The sequence below is a fragment of the Cetorhinus maximus genome, chromosome 11 (genome assembly GCF_964194155.1).
Source record: "Cetorhinus maximus chromosome 11, sCetMax3.hap1.1, whole genome shotgun sequence".
Lineage (NCBI taxonomy): Eukaryota > Metazoa > Chordata > Chondrichthyes > Lamniformes > Cetorhinidae > Cetorhinus > Cetorhinus maximus.
In genome coordinates, this window is record NC_135889.1 from 110,123,197 (window position 1) to 110,146,466 (window position 23,270).

At 40.3% G+C, this 23,270-nt stretch overlaps 1 protein-coding gene across 4 annotated transcripts in view; it reads right to left on the reverse strand.

The window, feature by feature from the left end:
* Positions 1–2,206: 2,206 nt before the first annotated feature.
* ptpn4a (protein tyrosine phosphatase non-receptor type 4a) overlaps positions 2,207–23,270 on the reverse strand; it is a 237,294-nt gene continuing 216,230 nt past the window's right edge. For 3 of the 4 annotated variants that reach the window (XM_078552592.1, XM_078552590.1, XM_078552591.1), the window contains 4 exons: positions 19,155–19,283; positions 14,754–14,902; positions 11,131–11,266; positions 3,156–4,350 (listed from right to left, as the gene is read on the reverse strand). In XM_078552592.1, coding sequence (XP_078408718.1) covers positions 4,264–4,350; positions 11,131–11,266; positions 14,754–14,902; positions 19,155–19,283 — 501 coding nt within the window. In that variant the 3' untranslated portion in view covers positions 3,156–4,263. Of the gene's footprint in view, positions 2,300–3,155; positions 4,351–11,130; positions 11,267–14,753; positions 14,903–19,154; positions 19,284–23,270 lie in introns of those variants that run through there. The other variant, XR_013578008.1, reaches the window with a different exon arrangement.

A 23,270-nucleotide genomic window follows, 5' to 3' on the forward strand; every position in this document is an offset into this window, starting at 1 on the left:
ACACGCATGTCTTAATTAAAAAAGCAAATACCACGGGTGCTGGAAATCTGAAATAAAAACAGAAAATGCTTGAAACATTCAGCAGGTCAGTGTCTTTGGAGAAGAGAAAGAGAGTTAACATTTCGTGTCAATTACCTTGCATCATTTCTGACAATAGGTCACCAACCAGAAACTTTAGCTTTGTTTCTCTCTCCACAGATGTTGCCTGACCTATTTCTAGCATTGTTTTTTTTCCACATATTTAAGTGCAGTAACAAAAGTACTTAGAGGCAGTTTGAAAGCAGCCAAAAATTCAAATTAAATATGTCATAAAATTGCAATCAGAAGATTTTACTGAAGAGATTATAAAAATGTGTAGTTCAGATTGCAGCATCAGGCAATTAACACTATTATGCATACTTATTACAACATCAATAATCTGCAGCTTTATCACAATTGGCTGTCCTGGATTTTTTAATTACAATTTTTTGAAGGTCAAAGGTTAAGCATAATAAAATCAAATAAATTAATTATGTACTTATGAAATGCAAATAGACCCAGAAAGCATTCTTTCCTCATCCCCTTTTAGGTACTTGAGTGATTTATGGAAATTGTCAGATAACAAATTACAACAGGAGGAACGACTCAAACTTTATTTTAAGTGATCTGTCACAATGGGAAAAGCGGTCCTCAATCATTTACTTAAACCATTCCTTAGGTATGTATTCAACACTGGGCAACACCATTAGTCTGCTATAATTTAAAACCTTTTAACTAGAAGCTCTAAGAGCAAGTTTCAAATAAATCATTCTCAAATTAATCAAACTCAAATAGCCCACTCCAGTAAATAAATTGTCCAGTGGAAAAAGACTTATTCATACTAAACTCTGCACTAGAGATTTCAACCCCCACCACTGTTATTTTCTTACTTTATACGTAGCAGCCCAGGTGTGGGCGAATTAAGCAATTCTATCTTTATAAATCTTGCTTTGCTAAGAAGTTCTGCCACTAAAAACATCAACACGAACTAAACTTTAGATTACTTCTGCAATATATTGTATTTTTTTTTTAAAAAGTCTTAAAAATATGCATAACCTTGTGCCCAATCAAATGGCCTGATCTACAGCTGCACTTAACAGTATTTAGAATATAGGGCAGAAATCAGATGGGGATTTTGAGCAGAAAGATTGGCGATGAATACTGGCTGATTTGTATAATTGCCCTCAAATTATGCTGAAATGACACAAAACTTTCAAATCACACTGAAATGTTCTAATATTGTTCTTACCCTAGAACTTGGACATTGGGTATAGTCTCGAAAGATAGACTTTCACTGTTTAGTATCAAATATTAAAGTGTATATAGTAGCTTAGCCAGATGCTTTTTCTTAGATCTAACAGCCCAATCCAAAGATAAATCAAATCAACCAGTGTGCATTGTTATAAGCTCCATACACAAAGCAAAGACTATTAGGCTTAGCGTCTATGTATGAAATCAAATCACTTGATAATTCAATCAGTAGTATATTGTAATATAAAGTGCCCGTAATGACTTCAGAAATGGAAATTTGCAAATTACTTCCAAATTTCTAAACAATATGGAAAACAATCCAAACACTAAACCTGCATAATTACAGTCAGTAAGCAATAGAGAAATCAACCTGTACAGTGTGAATTGGCACTGAACTGAGTCTCAATAGTATTGCTCTTATTTACAATTTAAACACATTTTAACCTGCATTTTTTTAATGGAAATGTTACAAACTTTTAATTTTTTTTTATACAAATGGTATGAAAAATATTTATCCTTAAAATCCAACAGTCATTACTCTACCGCTTGCAATTTTGCATGGTTGATAGATACATTCATGTTCATCATACAGCATGACAGAATAAAATGGATCAATTCACATGCCTCCTTCCTCAAGGTAAATCTAGTAAAAATAACACTGCAGTTATGCACAACTAAGCAGACCAAAAAAAGGGAAGTAAATGAGGTTCGTTACTACCAATTATTGGTTGTGCGTAGCTTAACCCTTTGTTCTCACCATCCCAATTGCTTACTTGCTTCGTCAATCCTGACCAGGTGAATGGGATTGCATTTCGCTGATGGTATGAATGGCATTCAACTTGACAGCATTATTTACAGCTGCACAGGGTACAACACGTTAATACACACGAGTACAGATGTGCAGATATTTAGACAGGGATAAATTAAACAGTCACTCATCCATTTTTATTCTCTGGCAAAGTTTATTTGCAATGGGATTCATACTGTTCACTGAGTGTATTCTTTTAGAGGTCTCAATCTCCTCTGGATCCTGCAGAGTCAAAAATATATATTTATTTTTCATTTAAAAAAAACATTGAAGTGTCTTACTTTTTTACTTTATGTCATAAAGGTTTTTTTAAAACTAAAATGTGCGCAAGATTTTACAGTGAGAGAAAGAAAAGTAGTGGTGTATTGATTAATCTAAACTATTAATTTATATTTAATGTCTTTCTAATTCTGTGCAGAAACACATCAGTTATTAACATTGGGTTCCAGTATCATAAAACACATTTTGTGCAGATTTTTCACATCCTACCTATCTTAGCATACATATTTTCTACATTTTTCCAAATTTTCATTTTAGTCGTTCATAGGCAGCATATTTTGCTATTTTCTGTGCCTGACAATATCAACTTTTTAAAAAATCCAATTCCTAAAGCACCCCTCTTCAAAAAAAGAGGCATGATTAGGATGCGTGCAATGAGGCAATTTGTACTGATACTAATCAATGGAGTCAAAAGCTCCAAGACTTCCGGAATATTGACCAGCAAAACTGCAACATCCATCAGCATTTCATAAATTAGCTATTGTTTAGTTTACAAGCTTTTATTTGTGCTTTGTGCCTCCCAGAACTTCGATTTAGTGTCTTACTATAAAAATTACCCTACAGCACCTCTCCTGTGTAGTTCTTTGGGTACAAGACTAGTGCTGATAAATGAAGTAAAATTAAAATGGTATACAGTAAGGCAAGCTTATATGTGGCACTGATAGGGGAGGTGTACACCCATCACCTAGTGCGTAGGAAACCAATTAGATTTAAAAAAATACTGCAGGCACACACCTTTCCCCATGGCACGGTTCACTGCAGGATCAAGCCTGTGGAGAAGGAGAGCTTAATTTTTTTTGGAGGCCCATAAAGACAACAGTCAAGTAAAATTTCACCACCTGCGCTGGATATGAACTCAAGTCTTTGGAGTAGATTGTCCTAGCCAATGTGTAATGTAACTAACCAGTAAACAGCACCCAGATTCTAATATCCTGCTAGGAAATGGGTGGTTAAGGCTAAATTTCCTAAAAGAGTTATTTACATTTTGGGCTCCAATGCTTTGTCAGTAAAGCCCAGAAATCGCTGTTGGTTGGAATTCACCGAGAAAAATTACCATTTATTTTCTCTCTATATGGTTTATTTATACATATATAAAAAGATTTCTTGCTAATTTAGGAATATTGGCACATAAGTGCAGGAAAAAAGGTAAGTTCTTTGATCAGGGAACAGAGGAGAATAGGTACTGAGTGACTGCTGTAGTTTCATCATAAGTTAAACAGCTGCACATCAAAATCTGAAAGTGAGACAATTTGGGTCAATTTGACTAATAAGTGCTCACTGAACCTTAATTTTAATTATATTCTACATTAAAGAACACAATCTAGAGATGAGGGTTTTATCTGTATGTTAGTCAAAGGCAGCGTGAAAACACTTGTTAATAAAAAACAAACAATAATTCCACTGCAGCGCACAATTTCAAGTTCACGGATTCCTCCACAAAAGGGTCAAGTAAAGATGGTTAAGTCAATCTCATGAACAGAAAATGTATACCGTTAAAGGTGGTCCTTTTGAATAAACTCCCTCAGTTAAACCAGCAAGGAAGAGGACAAATTCATAGGCAGGTGAGAGAAAAATCACATAGGTAGTTCTCCCTTTGGCACTACAGAGGAATCCAAAAGCCGACGATTTCCCTGAACAAAACCAGAGCAGAGGACGTGGCATTTCAGAAACGAGGGCAACTGTGATCATTGTAATTGTTGTCAGTATGATCACACAAGCAGAAACTATTATTATTTTTTTGAACATAAAGTGCAACAGTGCTTAGGTTCTCATAGTCCATGCTCCAGTTTGCCGATCTTTCAATCCTCAAACGCACATCAGGGCAGCATGTTGTGCAAGCACATTATGACACTGTAAACGTTCCCAGCAAATCAGTTTCAACAATAAGCAAATGCCTTATACTTCGGCTAATTGTACAGTGTTGACTGCAATGGTTTCACAATGCCTTCTTCGTACACCCTCATAATAGCTTCGCAAACAAACTTGTATTGACTCTGCGGGAAGGAAGGAAGGAAAAGTTCAGTTGCTTATTTTCAATAAAATTCACACTCATCAGAATGCAATCTATTTCGTAGAAGTCTATGACAAAAAGTTTGTATACCATTATTAAATGACCTCATTGCTCTAATTCAATAGCTTGCACAACAGAATCTTCCCATAAATTACTTCTGCAATTCCCTAACAATTTATCCTGGTTCATTCTCTTCTATATCTACATGCTGGCCCTGGGCAACATCATTTGTAGAGATGGCATAAGCTTCCTTATATATCCTGATGACATTCAGTGCTACCTCTCCATCACCTTTTGTGACCCTCCCTGTGTTGTCAAGCTGCTTGACTGACATCCAATCTTAAATACGTAATTTCTTGGAGTTAAAACTGGGAAGACCAAAACCATATTCTTCAGCCTCCACAACAAGCTCTACTTTTGCCACTAATTTCATCCCCCGCCCTAACCACAGTCTCATGCTCAAACAGGTTGTTTGCAACCATGGCATTCTACTGGGTCCTCAGTTGACTTTACAACCCCCTCCAACACCAAAGTTTCCCTCCCAAACTCTGTTCTTCTGATGTTAGAGTCTTGTTCATGCCTCCACTATTGATGACCTTGCCTTCAGCTCTCTACACCTGATATCTTGAAACTTCCTCTGTTAGCCACTCTACCTTCTGCTTCTTCTCCCCCCTTTAAGATTCTCCTTAAAATTCATCCCTTTGGCCAAGTCAGCCTTCCTGATATCTCCTTCTTTACCTTCATGCTCATTGTGGCTCCGTGAAGGGCCTTCAGACACTTTATTCACAATAAAGATGTTATATAAAAGAAAGTTATTGCTAAATTCTTAAACACTCCTCCTTTCCATGTGATAAGACCATAAGACATAGGAGCAGAAATTAGGCCATTCAGCCCATCGAGTCTGCTCCGCCATTCAATCGTTCTCCTGCCTTCTCCCCGTAACCTTTGATCCCCTTAAACTTTAAAGATAGGTTGCCTTCCAAAGTGCCTTCCTGGCCTTTTGCTGAGGATGAGAGACAGGAATACCACTTCAGGTGAAAAGAAAGTACTGGCGCTTTTTTTCGGCTGGTCGAAAGAGTACGCATTTTGGGCTCCCATCATATTCCTCAAAGGTCTCCCATAATGCGGTATAAGGAAACTAACACAATTTATAATAAATGCAAAAGAGTGCACTTAAGTTAGAACTAGTATTAAAACCCAGCAAACCACTACAGTTCTTTATTTTGTCAATTGATTGAAGTTGTTGGTATGTGCACGCAGCTTGCAGATCACCAGGTGGCAGCATCACCCATGTAAATCTTTATCTAACATGCATGTTGAGCTATGCTAGAAGATAGTTTAGGACAGGCTTGTCCAACCTTTTTGTGGAGTTGGGGGGCGGTGGGGGGGCACACATTTCAATTTTTTTCTCCCTCCAGGGGCCGATGAGCTAATTTTGGAATGATAAAGTCTGGCACAACATTTAACATGAATTTCAATAAAATGTTGAGGTATGAGGAAAAGAAACCACTTGCTGAGCAGAAATAAAGCAATGCCAGAGCAATAAGTTGATAATTTTAAAAAATGAGTAATTGATAAAAGATGACCATTTCAGTGTAAGAGAGTCAAATTGAGATTGTCCGGCTCAATCCCAATCTCAGAGTGCTTACTCATTCACCCTCATCCGCTCAGCCAGGCGCACGCTCTCCCCTCACCCACTCAGCCAGACGCACGCTCTCCCCCTCATCCAGACGACACGCTCTCCCCCTCAACCAGACGCACGCTCTCCCCCTCACCCACTCAGCCAGAAGCACGCTCTCCCCCTCATCCACTCAACCGGACACATGCTCTCCCCATACCCACTCAGCCAGCCACATGCTCTCCCCTCACCCACCCAGCCAGGCGCATGCTCTCCCCATATCCACTCAGCCAGCTGCACCCTCTCCTCTCACCCAAACGGCAGCTGCTCTCCCTCCCCCCACCCCACTGGCAGCCACTCTCTCCTCATACCTGATGCCTGGAATGAGCACATTGTCTTATGAGGGAAGATCAGACAAACTGGGCTTGTTTCCACTGGAGTTTAGAAAAGTGAAGGGTGACTTGGTGGAAGATCCTGAACGGTATTGACAAGGTGGATGTGAAAAGGATGTTTCCACTTGTGGGTGAGTCCAGAACTAGGGGGCACTGTTTTAAAATTAGGGGTTGCTCTTTTAGGACAGAGATGAGGAATTTTTTTTTTCTCTGAGGGTTGTGTGACGTTGGAACACACAGCCTCAGAAGGCAGTGGAGGCAATGTCATTGAATATTTTTAAGGCAGAGATAGACAGATTTTTGTTAGACAAGGGACTCAAATGTTATGGGGGTAAATGGGAATGTGGAATTTGAAACACAAACAGACCAGTCATGATTGTAATGAATGCTGGAGCAGGCTTGATGGGCCGAATAGCCTACTTCTGCTCTTATTTCGTATATTTGAATCCCACTAGCAGCCACCCTCACCACATCCCCCCTCTGCTTGGTGTGAGTAGCTGCCCACCACCTCCTTGGTGGGAGTCGCTGTCCCGTCCCGTCCCCCCCACCCCGGCTCAGTGGGAGTCATGCTCTCCCCACCACCGCTCAGCAGCCACACTGACTGTTCCCTGAAAACCTCCCTCCCTTCTACAGACTCACCACTGCCTTGGCACCACTTTTCCAGGCCTCATGCTGAAGGAAGCTGCTCCTCCAATCAGAGACTGGTTCTCTCCTACCTTTGCTGCTCATTGGCTCACTAGTGATCCTAACAACAGAAAACATGGGAGAGGAACAGCCTGTGATTGCTGCCACAGAAACTCGCAGACTCTTCTAATTTACTTACCGACATTTTATACATGGGGTACGAGGACTGGATTGGAAGGCCTGGTGGACTGGGTAGTGGCCTGTGGTTGGACAAGCCTGGTTTAGAAAGTACTTTCCACCCTATTTGTGCAGTTTTTGTGGTTTTGCCAGGACCGACTTTTGGCAGCTCAAGCTGGTCCCAGATTACAACTGCTAGGTCTTTCTCTCTGGAATTGCACCCAGTAATTTCTACAACTCACATCTTGAAACAGTTCTTTGGGGCAGTAGCATGTTGACTGCTGTAAATAAGAAAAGTTTAATCTCACTTACTCCCTCCCCACCCCATATAAAGTATTTTTTTTTTCTTGAGGTGGAGGTGGTGGAAGAGTAAAGGAAATGCAGACATCATGTTTTCTTCTGCTCTATCTGGAATTATGTTAAGGTAGGGTGGAATAGTGGTTATGTTTTTGAACCTGTAATACAGAAGCATGGAATAATGATCTAAAGACACAAGCTCAAATCCCACCAATGCAGCTGGGTAATTTAAATATCAAATCTGGAATAAAAATCTATTCTCAGTGATGGTGGCCATGAAATGATCAGATTGTCGTAAAGATCCATCTGGTTCACAACGTTCTTTAGGAAAGGAAATCTGCTGCCTTACCAGGTCTGGCCAATGAGATTCTAGACCCACTGCAATGTGGGTGACTCTTAACTGCCCTCTGATATGAGCTAGCAAGCCATTCAGTTGTATTCAGTAAGGCAGCACAAAACCACCTTTGCAAGGGCAATTGAGGATGGACAATAAATGCTGGCCTTGTCAGCCACGTCCTCACCCCATGAAAACAAAACTTATCTGCATTTAGAATCCAAATACAATCTGCTGACAATACATTAACATCCAAACAGATAAAAGTCTAGTACAAATACACATATCCAATTCGAGCACAATTCCAATTATTGGAAGCCTGACTCAAGTACAGATCTGAGCTTTTAATACTTTGCCATACTGCATCTGTACTAATTAGGACATGATTGTAGTTAAAATGCAAGCAAAATATAGTTTAAAGCGGCTTATTTGGATGCATGGAGCAAAACTACTCAACATTGTGGAAAGGGTGTGCAGTGTTGGAAAGAAATATCATTCAGGTAACAGTCACATCCTTTTGAAATAAAAACAGAAAACATTGGAAAAACTCAGCAAGTCTGGCAGCATCTGAGGAGAGAAAAACAGAGTTAACATTTCAAGTCCAATGTGACTCTTCTTCAGAGCTCTTTTGCTCAGAGCACATCTCTTTCGAGGGTTGGTTTAGGAAAATTGAGTAAATTTTCCCCTTTCCAGTCTCAATGTTAAATAACCTAGCATGCAAATTACAGACGTTATGACCAAGAATTCAAATCCCCAGCAGAAATACTAACCTTGCTGAGTGAAGATCAACACAAAGCAATGGCCCTCACCTCCAACTGCTCAATGGTAAATGTGGCACCATGTCACATAGAACATGAAGGTCCCAAATGTATTTATTTTTTCACATTTGCTCTTAGAATGTGGGAAATGTTGATAAAGCAGGTAGGTTATGAACAAAAGATGACGGTATAATAGCTAAATTTAAATATATATATAGTGTATATATTGTTAAGCATAAAGAATAAATTAGTAGGAAAATGGTATTTATTGTTCAATGCTCTGTTAAATTACTTGAGAGTAGGACACAGCAGCAAAAGGACTGTTTTAAGAATCTCAATAAGAAACTAGTGCACTTGCTGAAGCCATCACTTTGGTCCCTCTATGTGAAGATTTGCATAAATTGACCACAAATTTAGTTTAAACGATCCTTAAACATGAACAAAAGCTTTTAAAATTGAGGTAATAAGTTACTGCTCTGGTAGAGAAAGTTTACAAAAGTACACTAAAATAAATAACTGGCTCCCAAATTTCAGTTTCCACAAGGAATACCAGGGAAAACAACAATTTACATTTATATAGCAGCTTTTATATAGTAAAATGCCATAGGGTACTTCACAGGTTAAAAAAACAAAACATCCTGGGGGTTACCACTGACCCGAAACTAAACTGGAACAGCCATATAAATACTGTGGCTACAAGAGCAGGTCAGGGGCTAGAAATCCTGTGGTGAGTAACTCACCTCCTGACTCCCCAAAGCCTGTCCACCATCTACAAGGTACAAGTCAGGAGTGTGATGGAACACTCCCTACTTGCCTGGATGAGTGCAGCTCCAACAACACTCAAGAAGCTTGACACCATCCAGGACAAACCAGCTGCTTGACTGGCACCCCATCCACAAACATGCACTCTCTCCACCACTGATGCACAGTGGCAGCAGTGTGTACCATCTACAAGATGCACTGCAGGAACTCACCAACGCTTCTTCGACAGCACCTTCCAAACCTGTGACAAGGGCAGCAGATACTTGGGAGCACCACCACCTGCAAGTTCCCCTCCGAGCCACACACCAACCTGACTTGGAACTATATCGCCGTTCCTTCACTGTTGCTGGGTCAAAATCCTGGAACACCCTCCCTAATAGCACTGTGAAGGTACCTACACCATATGGTCTGCAGTGCTTTAACGCAGCTGCTCACCACCACCTTTGTGAGCAATTAGGGATGGGCAATAAATGATGAATGAATTTTTAAAAATTATCAGAAGTTTAGTCAAGGAGGTAAGTTTAAGGAATGTCTCAAAGGAGGAAAGAGAGGTAGAGAGCGGAGAAGTTTAGGGATGGAATTCCTGGTATTGGAAGCTGAAGGCATGGCCGCCAAATGGTGGAGCGATTAAAATTGGAGATGCTCAAAAAGCCAGAATTAGAGGAATGCAGAGGTCTTGGGGAGTTCTGGGGCTGGAGGTTACAGACAGGGAGGGGTGAAAACATTGGATATGAAAACAAGCAGAACTTGAAAATTTGCTAAGTCATTTTAAATAAAATGACCTATCAAATGAATTTATTCAATAAAATGCGTGTACAAATATCAGTTATGGTGTTTAAACTATAAAATTACAATACACGTCTGTGAATGGGGTGTGAACGCTCTAAATTTGTCTACTTGCAAGATGAAATTAGGAAGGCAGCTTACTTTCTGCAATTTGAAAGCATGATTGGCCTTTGCCTCCCAATTTCTATTCAATGATTTTTGTTGGGAGGGAATTGTAAGTGGACACGGATCAAAGTCAGAATAGTCTTTGGCTGTGACATCTGCCTATGAGCGAGTAGATCAAACAACGTGTAGCCTCACCCGAGAAATAGCCACTTGGATAATCTATGGGTATATTTGCTTGTTTTTACAGATTCATGCCCTAGCTCTCTTTAATAATAGGACAGGGTAGGAAAACCTGGTAAACTGATGGGTTAGTTTTCAGAAAAGGACTGGTAATAATTCTACATGTGCAAGAGTTTTAACAGTGATGGACAACTGGTTCTGCAATGCCTCAGTGCTCCACAATACTGTGCTATAATTTGGTGAACAAAAGTTTGAGGTTGAGATGGTTGTATATTCCATCAGGGTGGGACAATGAAAGGCTGCATGATTACTCACAGGGAAAGGAAGGAAAACAAGCGGGTGTTCAGTGGGGAATCTCAGGGAGGATTATAAGCAGAAATCCAATGCTTGCTTGAGTTCCTGGGTGGAAAGTTGTGTTTTAACGTAGGGAAATGCATAATTTACCTAAAAATAACCTGTTAAATGAAGATCACACATACATAATCTGGGAATCAAAATGTTAATGTCAATTGTAACCATTAGACACCATTTGAATCCCATTTGTACAACATCATGCCGTACACTAAAATCCAAGTAATGATTATCTAGATACCAACTGTGTGAACACATTTTCTGTAGTGTACTAACTCAACCAAAACTGATGAAAGAAACATCTGATCCCACTTTCTGAAAGCAATGCCCCAGTGGATGCAATTGTGATGACAAGTGATAAAAAGTAATCAATACTCACTGGTGTTTGAATCATCATGGCTCTCTGGTCTCGCATTGTTCTCACAATGTCCAATGGATACACTGGCTGATTGCACTCTATTAGACACATTGCTGTCTCCATCGTAATGAGAACTCCAGTCCGACCTATCCCAGCACTGCAAAACACAGTGGGGTACAAATGAATTGCATTGGAATCTGAAACTCTCTTTAAAAAAAAAAAAGCCCTTTTTCTGGCTCTCCATCTTGAATCCCTTACATTTAATCTTCATGCATGCCCACTCAATCACTGGAAATTATCTATTTCCACTGACTATTTCAACGATTCATAATTTTAAATACATTATCGAATCACCTGTTAATATTCTCTGTTCTAATTAAAATCAGCCTGTAATTTTTCCCCAACAAAAGCAAAATACTGTGGATGCTGAAAATCTGAAATAAAAGCAGAAAATGCTGGAAATGCTCAGCAGGTCAGGCAGCATCTATGGAGAGAAAGACAGTTAAGGTTTCAGGTCTGTGACCTTTCATCAGAATTGTTCTGTTGAAAGGCCTGAAATATTAACTGTTCTTCTCTCCACAGATGTTGCCCGGTCTGCTGAGCATTTCAAGCATTTTCCATCCTTAACTTTTCCATCCTTAATTTTTCCAACTATTTTTTCATATTTTTATTTGGTAGTACAGAACTTGATTATTGCTGAAAAAAGAGACATGTCTAAGCTTTTTGTCTTGCACTCCTCAGGACACTCACAAGAATACCAATATAAGGGGGAAAAACAGCAATTTATACTGTATGTGAAGAGAGTGCTGATTTGTTGGCAAGTGGCATTGCCACGGAGAATGCACCACTGATGGTGACCAACAGTTAACTGCCAAGCATTGTTTAATATTTAAATCAGGTAGCTTTACCCTGATTGGTCAAGGTATTGCTCTGAGGAATGAGTCAACAAATGGCTTTCACTCATTTTGTTTAGCCAAAACAGGTGCAGTTATGTACATGTTCTTTCTGTCTGCAAAGAACAGGCCCCTGTTTATTAATACATGTAGCTTCCAGTACATGCAAATGGGCCACATTGTGAGCCCGAGTGGCAATCGGTTGTCAGCGTAATTCTTAGCACAGAGGATCATTTAGCAAATATTGTCCAATCGCAGAACCACATCTAATGTTGGATACTGCGTTTTGAGTTTTGCAAGCATGGGTTGGTTGTGTACAGTCTGTGCTCTGCCCGTTGCGAACAGCGGCTGGGACATGCTGTTTGATACAATCCGCCAGTCTTTTTGGACGTACGGCCTACCTACCTAGCATCACACTGGCAGGACTTCATTTCTACAAGGACTGTGGTCACTCTTACCAATACTGTCATGGGCAGATGCATCTGTGACGGGTAAATTGGTGATGATGAGGTCAAGGAAGTTTTTTCCTTTTGTTGGTTCCCTGGTTTGCTGTTCAGACCCAGTCTAGCAGCAATGTCCTTTAAGATTTGGCCAGCCCGGTCAGTCATGGTGCTACTAAGTCACTCTTGGTGATGAACATTGAAGTCCCCCACCATTATATGCCCTTGACACCCTCAGTGCTTCTTTCAGTTGGTGTTCAACATTCATCAGCTCATTGCGGGTGGTGGTGGTGGGGGGAAACCAGGAAGTTTCCTTGCCCAGGTTTGACATTATGGGGTACACAATCAGATGTTGAGGACCCCAAGGCAACTCTCCGCCATATACCACTGTGCCACTACCTCTGGTGGATGGGATGGCGATGTCTGGGACACTGTCTGTAAGGTATTATTCGGTGAGCATGACTATGTCAGGCTGTTGCTTGACTAGTCTGTGGAGCAGCTCTCCAAATTTTGGCATTAGCATCCAGGTGTTAGTGAGGAGGGGTTTGCAGTATCGACAGGGCTTGGTTTGCTGTTGTCATTTCCAGTGCCAGCTCGATGCTGGGTGGTCAGTCCATTTCATTCATTTTAGACTTCATAGTGGTTTGACACAACTGAATTACTTGCTTGGCCATTTCAGAGGTCAACCACCTTGCTGTGGGTCTGGAGTCACATTTAGGCCAAACAGCAGATTTCCTTCCTGAAAGAACATCAGTGAACCAGATAGGATTTTACAACAATCGACAATGGTTGCGTGATTTTTCCAGTTTTATTAACTGAATTTACATTCCACCAGCATTAGCCTCTGACATTACCACTACGCCGCTGTCTCCCTGTTATTCCAGAACAGAACTCTGCAGGATATCACTTCCAATCACTGAGGAACTGCCTCTAACACCTACTGTTCCCTGGTTTTAAAACAGTTCTTAGTCCATTTGCTACCCTCACACTTATTCTATTCCTTGAGTTTCTCTAGTAGAGTCTTGTATGGTAGAAGGTCAGAGAAAGAGACAGTGAATTTCTAATTTCCACAGCCAGCATTTAGAATTCAAACAATGATCTCATTCAGAAATACAACAGTTATGTGGCTGACTATTAGTATGGATGTGTCACCAATAACCACATCATTCTCATCTTGGGATGCAGGCCAAACAAGTTCTGTTTTTCCCAATATTTTTTAGATGGAAGACTGCCTTCAATCTATCAGTAGACAACCATGCCAGGAATAAACATTATTAGACAAGTCTCACCTCTTAAAAACCAATTTCCAGTGTTACTGACAAATCTGATAAAGTAAATCTCCTCCCATACCCACCGCCATCTTTGCTGTTTTCCCACTTCAATTCTTGTCACGCCTATCATCTCACCTGATCGTGCCACCCCATGTACAGCTACGAAAGTAATCAGAGTGCTTGATATTTTGAAGTACCTACTATTTAAACTCGCACATGAGAAGTGTTGTCCTCCATTGTCGAATTGGCTATCATCATTAATTTGATCCTGGCCTCACCTGACACTTACACGCAGGTCTATTTTCCAGGTGCAATCACTGGATGAGGAAAATGGACTTTAGTCAATTTCCCCTCATGCCAAGAGCTGTTTAGCCCAGTTGTAGCCCCTCCACTGCTGTTCTGGTTGAGATCAGCTCTCTCAAAACAGACTGGCAAGCAAAGGTGTGATTTTCCTCATTAGTGTAGGTCAGTTCCATATTAGATAATGGAAGTTCTCTGCTGAAATTTCTCCGAAAAAAAAAAAGCATTCATTGGAAAAGGTTTTAGCTCCTGTTCAGAATAAACTCTGACGTGTTAGGCCAAAAGGCCTGTTTCTGTGCAGCAAATACTATGCAACAGTTAGTTATCAATAATTATTATTAGTGAAGAACATTTGGATAAACATTTATCCTGTCACCAACATGATATGTAACAATGGATTATAACTAGTATTTTCCATAAGACTAAACTAGGCATTTAAATTAATTAAAACATATAGATGATATGAACGATAAATCATAAAAGTCATAAGTCACCGTCACAAGTTGGAACATAAAAAGGTGCTCAAATATAATCTGCTGCAGGCTCTCATTTACCGTAGAATATTATGCAGCTCACATTTAAAAATTACGAACTGCAGAAAAATTAATAGGATTAATAAAAATGCTTAAGTTCCTTCTCTAGCAGAAGGCTAATTTCTCAGGCTCTGACTACACATGGTTAAATTTTTCACGAAAGCATTGTTCTTTTGATTAGTTTGTAAACAGCTAAACTACATTTACCTGCAGTGTACAACAACTGGTTCATCTTTGCCAACTCGCGTTTCTCGAACAAGCAACACAAACTTCAGGAAATCACTCGAATCATCAGGAACACCATGGTCAGGCCATGCAATATATTGGATCTGGGTGAGTGGACGGCTCTCGTTTTTCTGCAAAGTTGCAAAAGATTACATTAACTGACAAATCAGATACACCTGTAGTTCTTTCAAGGTCACCTTAAAACAAAACTTGTGTTGGAGCAGGCTGATGACTGCAAATGGCTGCCAGTTTATTCAATCTGCATCAATTTTAAAGATTACGGTCAGGGATTGAGCTCATAATCTAGGGCGGATAGATGTATGATTCTCAGAGCCAATTATAATCTCATTCGAAGTTTATTTTGTAGTTCATAAGCATTTTTAACACTCAGGTCTCAATTAGGAGACTTGGCTTTTAATCCTAGTCTTGGATATTTGAACTTTAGGACTGCAGAGCAGAGCATCCTCAGTTCACCTTGGAGAAAATGTGAGGAAGCGTCGACTTGCACTATTCGTTACTGCTGCTATCATTTCCCAATAGGAATATAGTTACGCTGGAAATGCTAAACAGAAACATTTCAAATTGGGCAGAATATCTTATACATCATTTATTGAATGAAACAAATCAAATTTAGTTTGAAATAGGAAAAAAATGGAACTAATTGCAGTTGAACCAGTACTTGGATCAGCATTTCAATGGCATTATTCATCCAAAAGGCTACATGAATGCAGATAGATGGGAACATCACCACCTGCAAGTTTCCCTCCAAGTCACTCACCATCCTGCCTTGGAAATATATTGCTGTTCCTTCACTGTTGCTGGGTCAAAATCCTGGAACTCCCTTCCTAACAGCACTGTGGGTGTACCTACACCGCATGGACTGCAGTGGTTCAAGAAGGCAGCTCACCACCACCTCAAGGGCAACTAGGGATGGGCAATAAATGCTGGCCCAGCCAGCAAAGCCCACATCCCGTGAATGAATAAAAAAAAAACAATGCTGCCAGAGTGACTTGTAAAAATGGTGACATCTGCAGAGCTCCCACCCTTAGCTTAGTGGTTCCTTATCAACTGGCTCTGTGTCCATCAGCCTGGTAAAGTGAAAGGCAAGGCATGGTATGCGAAAAACATTTAATTTTTAAAATAAAGCTTGCATTTGTAAATACTATAATTTAGTTTGCTATGTTTTTAAATTTTAGGATGCTTGTTGGAGTATAGAATACACTCAAGGAGGGAATAAGGGACAGGAAGCCACTGACAGTTGAATGAGAATGACTGCATATTATTGGTGCTTTTGTGGCCAACAGGGCAGCCTCAAAGTATATATTCTCTTGACTTTCCGTGCTGAAAAGGATTACAACTCAAAATCCCAAATATTAACCAAGCATTAAATTGACGGGCAACATGGCCATTAATAAGGTTTAATGAAACATTTGTTTATAACGGGAAGTGCAGGAAGGGCAGCTTTGTCCAGCACATCCTAACTATTTTCCAAATATTGTGAGGCTCATGCTAGCACCACTGGTTTCCAATGCATGACCATCATACAGGCTGGTACAATCAGAAGGTAAACCTGCTGAATTTATTAAAGGTGACTGCCATGGTTGGGGAAAGGAAACAGCAAGACGAAGAAAATTAAGACAAAAAAGTAAAAAAGTCGGCCATCAAAATGCATTACATTTCCTGTATTGAATTTGGATTTTTAGTTTTGTGCCTTTTCTTTCAATTACAGTAAAGAAAGGTGTGAATCACAGAATGGTTACAGCATAGGAGGAGGTCATTCAGCCTATCCTGTCTATGCTGGTCCCCTGAAGGAGCAATTCACCTAGTGTTACTCCCCTGCCTTTTCCCCATAGCCCTGCAATTCTTTCCTTTTCAGATAGGGATCCAATTCCCTTTCAAAAACCTCAATTAACTCTGCCTCCACCACGCTGTCAGGTAGAGCATTCCAGGTTGTAACCATTCGCTGCATGAAAAAGTTTTTCCTCATATCGGCATTACTTCTTTTGCCAATTACCTTAAATTACAGATGTACAACATAAAGTACAAGCTGCTGAAAAGCAAAAAGAAAAAGTTTCAAAGCCTATGCAACACTAATAGTAAAGCCCTTTGCTAAAGCTTTTCTTAAGGGTTTCTTAAACATTGACAGACAGATTATGGGTTTGATTTTGAGAGGCCAATGGGGGTCTTGCCTACAGGTCAGAGAACTGTAGGGAACCCCCGTCAGTTATGTGGGGAGGGCCCAACAAAATGAAGCACCCTGCTCTTAAGTGGACACTGTAGGCCCTCCCCTGAGACTGAGGTAGCGGAAGCCTGCCCACCGAGAGCTGCAAGCCAGTGAGTGGCAGCTACTCGGGGCTGCTAGTAGGAGGAGTGACTGCTGGCAGCACTGCGCTCTTCAGAGGTCCACGAACAATGAAAGACCACTGATCAAAAGTGAATGAGGATGGGATGGGGATTGCATGGTGGTGGGGGGGGGAAAGAGAGGTCGGGGCCAAGCGCATGGGTGAGGCTTTCACCGGCCCTCTGCCTTCCCAATGCCAAGCCCCCAGCCCCAATTAGGCATAAAGTGCCTGATAACGAGGGAGCCTCTATAGGAGGCCGCTGGCAAACCTAATATGGTTTGCTGGGCAACCTTCAGAGTGCGGGAATGTCGTGCAGCTCCCATAAAATCCCAGAGGCACCACTAAACTGCGGTGGCCTCAGGGGTAATGGGTGTCAATTGGCTCATTAATAAGCCTCATTGACATTCTGCCTCCGGTGGCTGGGAATCCTGTATCAGTCCCATTCACCCTCTGACTTAATTGTGGGAGGTTCTCCTGCCTCAGGGAGACCGACACAAGGTCTCTCCAGTGATTAAGTGAGCCTGGCCACCATGGTTCCTACTGCAAGTGGGCTGCATTAAATCCAGCCCTACAAATTTAACCATACATCAAAGCTATGCACCACCCCATTCATCACTATATTAAAACATTACAAGTCTTGCAGTTAGACTTTTAATTAACATTTCACTAGAGAAACACAAACAATGCAACCAATAACTAGGCTTTTCAAAATACATACAAAATTGTTACAGGGCTCAACAGGTTAGGTGCAAGAAAGATGGTTCCCCTGGTTGCTGGGGGGTAGCCATCTAGGATCCAGGGACACAGTCTCAGAATAAGGGACAGGTCATTTAGGACTGAGATGGCGAGGAATTTCTTCACTCAGAGGGTGATGAATCTTTGGAATTCTCTACCCCAGAGTGACTGAGCCTCCTCAGCCCCAAGTATATTCAAGACATAGATCTCTAGATATTAAAGATTTCAAGGGATATGGGGATAGTGTGACAAATTGGTGTTGAGGTAGAAGATCAGTCATGATCTAGTTGAATGGTGCAGCAGGCTTGAGGGGCTAAATGGCCTACTCCTGCTCCTATTTTATATATAGTGGACATTTTTGTTAAAAATTGCTCATCATCAATCCATGAGTCACGCCAGGCATCTCATGAACAAAGATTTCTTTGTATTTGAGGTTGGAAAATAAGATAACATTTTTACTAATTTTCTCTTCCACCCACCCACCCCACCACTCAAACTCATGGGTGCCAACTCCTTGTTGGTGAACAGCTCCACAGGCACTGGTGACCCATCTCACTTCAACCAAGAGGAGAGGTGTCAGTCCAATTCACTCCTCAATGAACTTCCACATATCTATACTTCTATCACTGGGTATTAGATAGCAATCATAAATGGGAATTACGGTTAATTTGCCTTCTCTAAAATGATGCTGAGGTCAATTGCAGTGCCCTGAAGAAAAAGAAAACCAACTGGTTGCAGTTCCATGCCACGTTCAGCTAAAAGCACAAACCATGGTTTGAACCCAGGATTTTCCCGATCCATATGACTTAGCTAATCAATGGATAAAATAATTGAAAATTTTATTTAAATCTAGGAATTTATTATTATGGAAGACTATGAGCGTGGCTCATAAGAGCTTTCTGCACAAGTTGCATTACATCCCAACTGACAACAGTGAAGCAAAAGTCTGTTAAAGGATTTGGCAGCTCACAGCAAAATAATTTTTTTCTTAAACGATAGGTTTTATAATTTCTGCCTACTCTATTACAAGCAACATGTCCTTATGGCTGGCCTCAGAAGACCCAAATATTTCTAATTAAGATATTTCATCCATATCAGAGACACTGAGGAAGGTAAAATATGTTTAGATAAGTTTAACACTCAATGATTATTGCAGAGCATGCTCCGGTTTGTAGCAGTTAAGTTCGCAATGGCACTATTAGCAAGTATTCCGCCATCAGTAATCCGAGTTGGGCAACATATAGTACAAATAAAACAGGCCTGCACGACCAGGTGATACGCAGGTGCTGGAGCACACACAACTTACCTCTAAATTAGTTAAAGTCAACTCTCTGAAGACGTATGCAGGATTTCCCTCTTCTGAGTGGCAACCAATCTCAAAATTCCCATACGATGCATTTTCAGAAGGTTCAGGCCAATACTGATGACACTTGATCTAAGTAGAGAAAGCTAAATCATGTAAATATAATTTATTTCTTTAAAGAAAACTACTTTTAAATTTAACTTACTGTGCAAATTAGCAGCTCCTGCCCTAATCAGGAACCCCATGTACAAAAACATAAACTGCTAACCATGCTACTTTTAAATCTTTTCAGTACTTGCCATTCACAAAGCATTGAAGAACTGATTGTATGGTCAAGTACAGTATCAAGATATTCAAATTCCATCACAACACTCATGTTTATTGTACGCATTTACATAAAAACACACATTACAAGGCAGATTCATTAAACAAAGACAAGGCCAAGGTAAAAAAAAGGGGGAGAAATTAGAGTATGTGAGAAAGCTAGTTAGAAATATAAAAACAGATAGTAAGAGTTTCTACAAGTATTTAGAAAGGGGTAATTAAAGGTTGGTCCTCCAGAGAAAGTCTGGGGAATTAATAATGGGAGATAAGGAAATGGCAGAAATGCTGAACAACTATTTTGTAGAAGACACAAATAACATCCCCAAAATACTTGTAAATTAAAAGGTCAAAGGGAGGGAGGAACTCAATTCAATTACAATCAACCAGGGAAAGGGTACTGAGAAAACTATTAGAACTAAAGGCTGACAAATCCCCAAGACCTGGTGGACTGCATCCTTGGGTGTTAAAGGAAGTGGCTGCAGATAGCAGATGCATTGGTTGTAATTTTCCAAAATTCCCTAGATTCTGGAAAGGTCCCATCAGATTGGAAAATAATGAATGTAACTCCTCTATTCAAGAAAGGAAGGAGGCAGAAAGCAGCAGACTACAGGCCAGTCAGCATAACACCTGTCATCGAGCAAGGGCTAGAATCTATTATTAAGGAGGTTATACCAGGTCACTTAGAAAATCTTAATGCAATCAGGTAGAGTCAACATGGTTTTGTGAAAGGGAAAATGTGTTTGACTAATTTATTAGAGCTCTTTGAGGAAGTAATAAGCAATGGATAATGGGGAACCTATAGATGTGGTGCACTTGGATTTCCAAAAGGCATTTGATGAGGTGCCGCATCAAAGGTTACTACACAAAATAAGAACTCATGTTGTAGGGGGAAACATATCAGCATGGATAGAGGACTGGTTAACCAACAGGAAACAGAAAGTAGGGATAAATGGGTAATTTTCAGGCTGGCAAGGTGTAGTGGAGTGGAGTGCCACAGGGATCTGTGCTGGGACATCAACTATTTATAATCTTTATCAATGACTTGCATGAAGGGACAAAATGTATGGTTGCTAACATTGCTGATGACACAAAGATAGATAGGAGAGTAGGCTGTGAAGAGGACATAAAGAGTCTGCAAAGGGCTATAGATAGGTTAAGTGAGTGGGCAAATTCACATTTTCCATTGTGGGAGGAACAATAGAAAAGTAATATATTATTAAATGGGGAGAGATGGCAGAACTGTGTGGTACAGAGGAATCTGGTTGTCCTGGTACACAAATCGCAAAATCTTGGTATGCAGGTACAGCAAGTGATTAGGAAGGTAAATGGAATGGTGTTTATCGCAAGGGTATAAGAGGCATTTAGGAGAATGGGAGGTGATTTTATTGAAACATATAAGATCCTGAGGAGATTTGACAAGGGTGGATCCGAAGAGGAAGTTTCCCTTTGTGGGAGATACTAGAACTAGGGAACTAAGTTTAAAAATAAGGGGTTTCCCATTTAAGATGGAGATGAGAATTTTTTTTCTCTCAGAGGGTTGTTAGTCCGTGGAATTCTAATCCCCAGAGAGCAGTATGATAAAGCACTACTAAAGCTGGGCTTAATTCACAGAATATCTCAGTGCAGAAAAGGCCCTTCAGCCCATCGAGTCTGTACTTACACGTGAGAAACACTTTCTGTTTATCACCCCCCCCTCCTTTTGTGATCCCTCCCTCCAATTCTTTCAGGTTATGATGATGAACTAGGGACGAACAGGCACAACCTAATTCTGACATATAAGTAGTACACTGCAGAAGGCCAGGATGTAAAATTAAACATTACTTAATTCAAAGTCTTCAATATTTATAGGTAGCTTTACAAGCATAAACCTGGTAATTGATTGTTTTTAAGGCCAAGTTAGATAGATTCTTGATTAACAAGGGAATCAGAGGCTAAACGGGTGGATGGGAAAGTAGAGTTGAGGCCACAATCAGATCAGCCATGATCATATCAAATGGCAGAGCAAGTTCGAGGGGTCAAATGGCCTATACCTCCTCCTAATTTATATGTTTGTATGTAAAGGAGAAAATAACTAAGAATAATCATATATCAAGATATTAAGGTTGGGGTATAAAACTAGCAGCCAAGTACAGATTTTTACCCAATAAGTTAGTGGCATGACATTTTTTCCCCTTGAGGAAACTATTGTGCAACTGGAACAAATGTGGAGATTAAGGTAATTTTAAGAATTAAATAGAATAACCATTCTTGTTCAATTTTCTACTGCGTGTTGAAATAATCTGTTACCAAAATATATTCATATAAATAATGTAAAAATTGCAAATTTGATAGAGGCAGAGATATTTTCAGGTAAATGACCAAAAGCCTGTACAAAGAGGTAGGTTTTAAGTAGAGTCCTAAAGGAGGAGGGAAAGGTAGAGAGGGTTAGGAAAGGAATTCCAGAGTTTAGGGCCTAGGTGCCATGTTTAAAATCAGGGTGCAAGAGGTCAGAACTGGAGAAACAAAGTGGTTTTAGGGTTCATAACATTAAAAGAAACAGGATCAGGAGTAGGCCATTTGACCCCTTGTGACTGCCCTGCCATTCAATAAAAATCATTTCAGATCTGATTGTGGCGTTAACTACACTGTACTGTCAGCACCCCATAACCCTGGTCTCCCTTGTACATCAAAAATCTGTCTAACTCAACCTTAAACATATCCAATGACCCAGCCTCCACTGCTCGCTGGGGAAAAGAATTCCAGATCAACAGCCCTCAGGTGAAATTTCTTCTCATTTCAATCCTAAATGGGAGACCCCTTATTTTTAAACTGTGCCCCCTAGTTCTATATTTCTCCATGAGAGGAAATATCCTCATAGCATTTACCATGTCAAGCCCCCTCCGAATCTTTCGTGTTTTAATAAGATCTCCTCTTATTCTTCTGAACGCCAATGAGTGAAGAAAGGCCCAATCGACTCAACCATTCCTCAAGACAACCCCTTCACCCCAGGAATCAGCCTAATGAAATTTCTCTGAATTGCTTCTAATGAAAGTATATACCTGCTTAAGTAAGAAAACCAAAACTGTACAAAGTACTCTAGGTGAGGTCTCAACAATGCCCAGTACAGTTGTAGCAAGACTTCCCTACTTTTATACTCCATTCCAGATTTCAATAAAGTTCAAAATTATATTTGCCTAATTACTTGTTGTACCTGCATGCTAACCTTTTGTGATTCATGTACAAGGACACCCAGATCCCTCTGTACCACAGTATCCTGCAGTCTCTAACCATTTAAATAATATTCTGCTTTTCTATTCTTTCCACCAAAGTGGACAACCTAACATTTTCCCACATTATACTCCATCTGTTAAATTTTTGCCCACTCACTTCACCTATCTATAATTCACCTTTGCAGACTCTTGGTATTCTCCTCAAAACTTGCTTTCCTACCTATGTTCATATTGTCAGCAAATTTGGCTACAATACAGTCAGTCCCTTCATCCCAAGTCATTAATATAGATCATAAATAGTTGAGGCTAAAACCCTCCAAATCATATCCATAGGGAATAAGAAGGGAAAACTGGCTCATGACGCTGGGTCAAAATCCTGGAACTCCTTTCCTAACAGCACTGTGGATGTGCCTATACCACATGGACTGCAGTGTTTCAAGAAGGCAGCTCACTGCCACCTTCTCATGGGTAATAAATGCTGGCCTAGCCAACAAAGCCCACACCCCTTGAATGAATATAAATAAATTATGATCTGGATGATGAAGCGCTATTAATGCTGGGCTTAATTCTTTCGGGTTATGAAGAT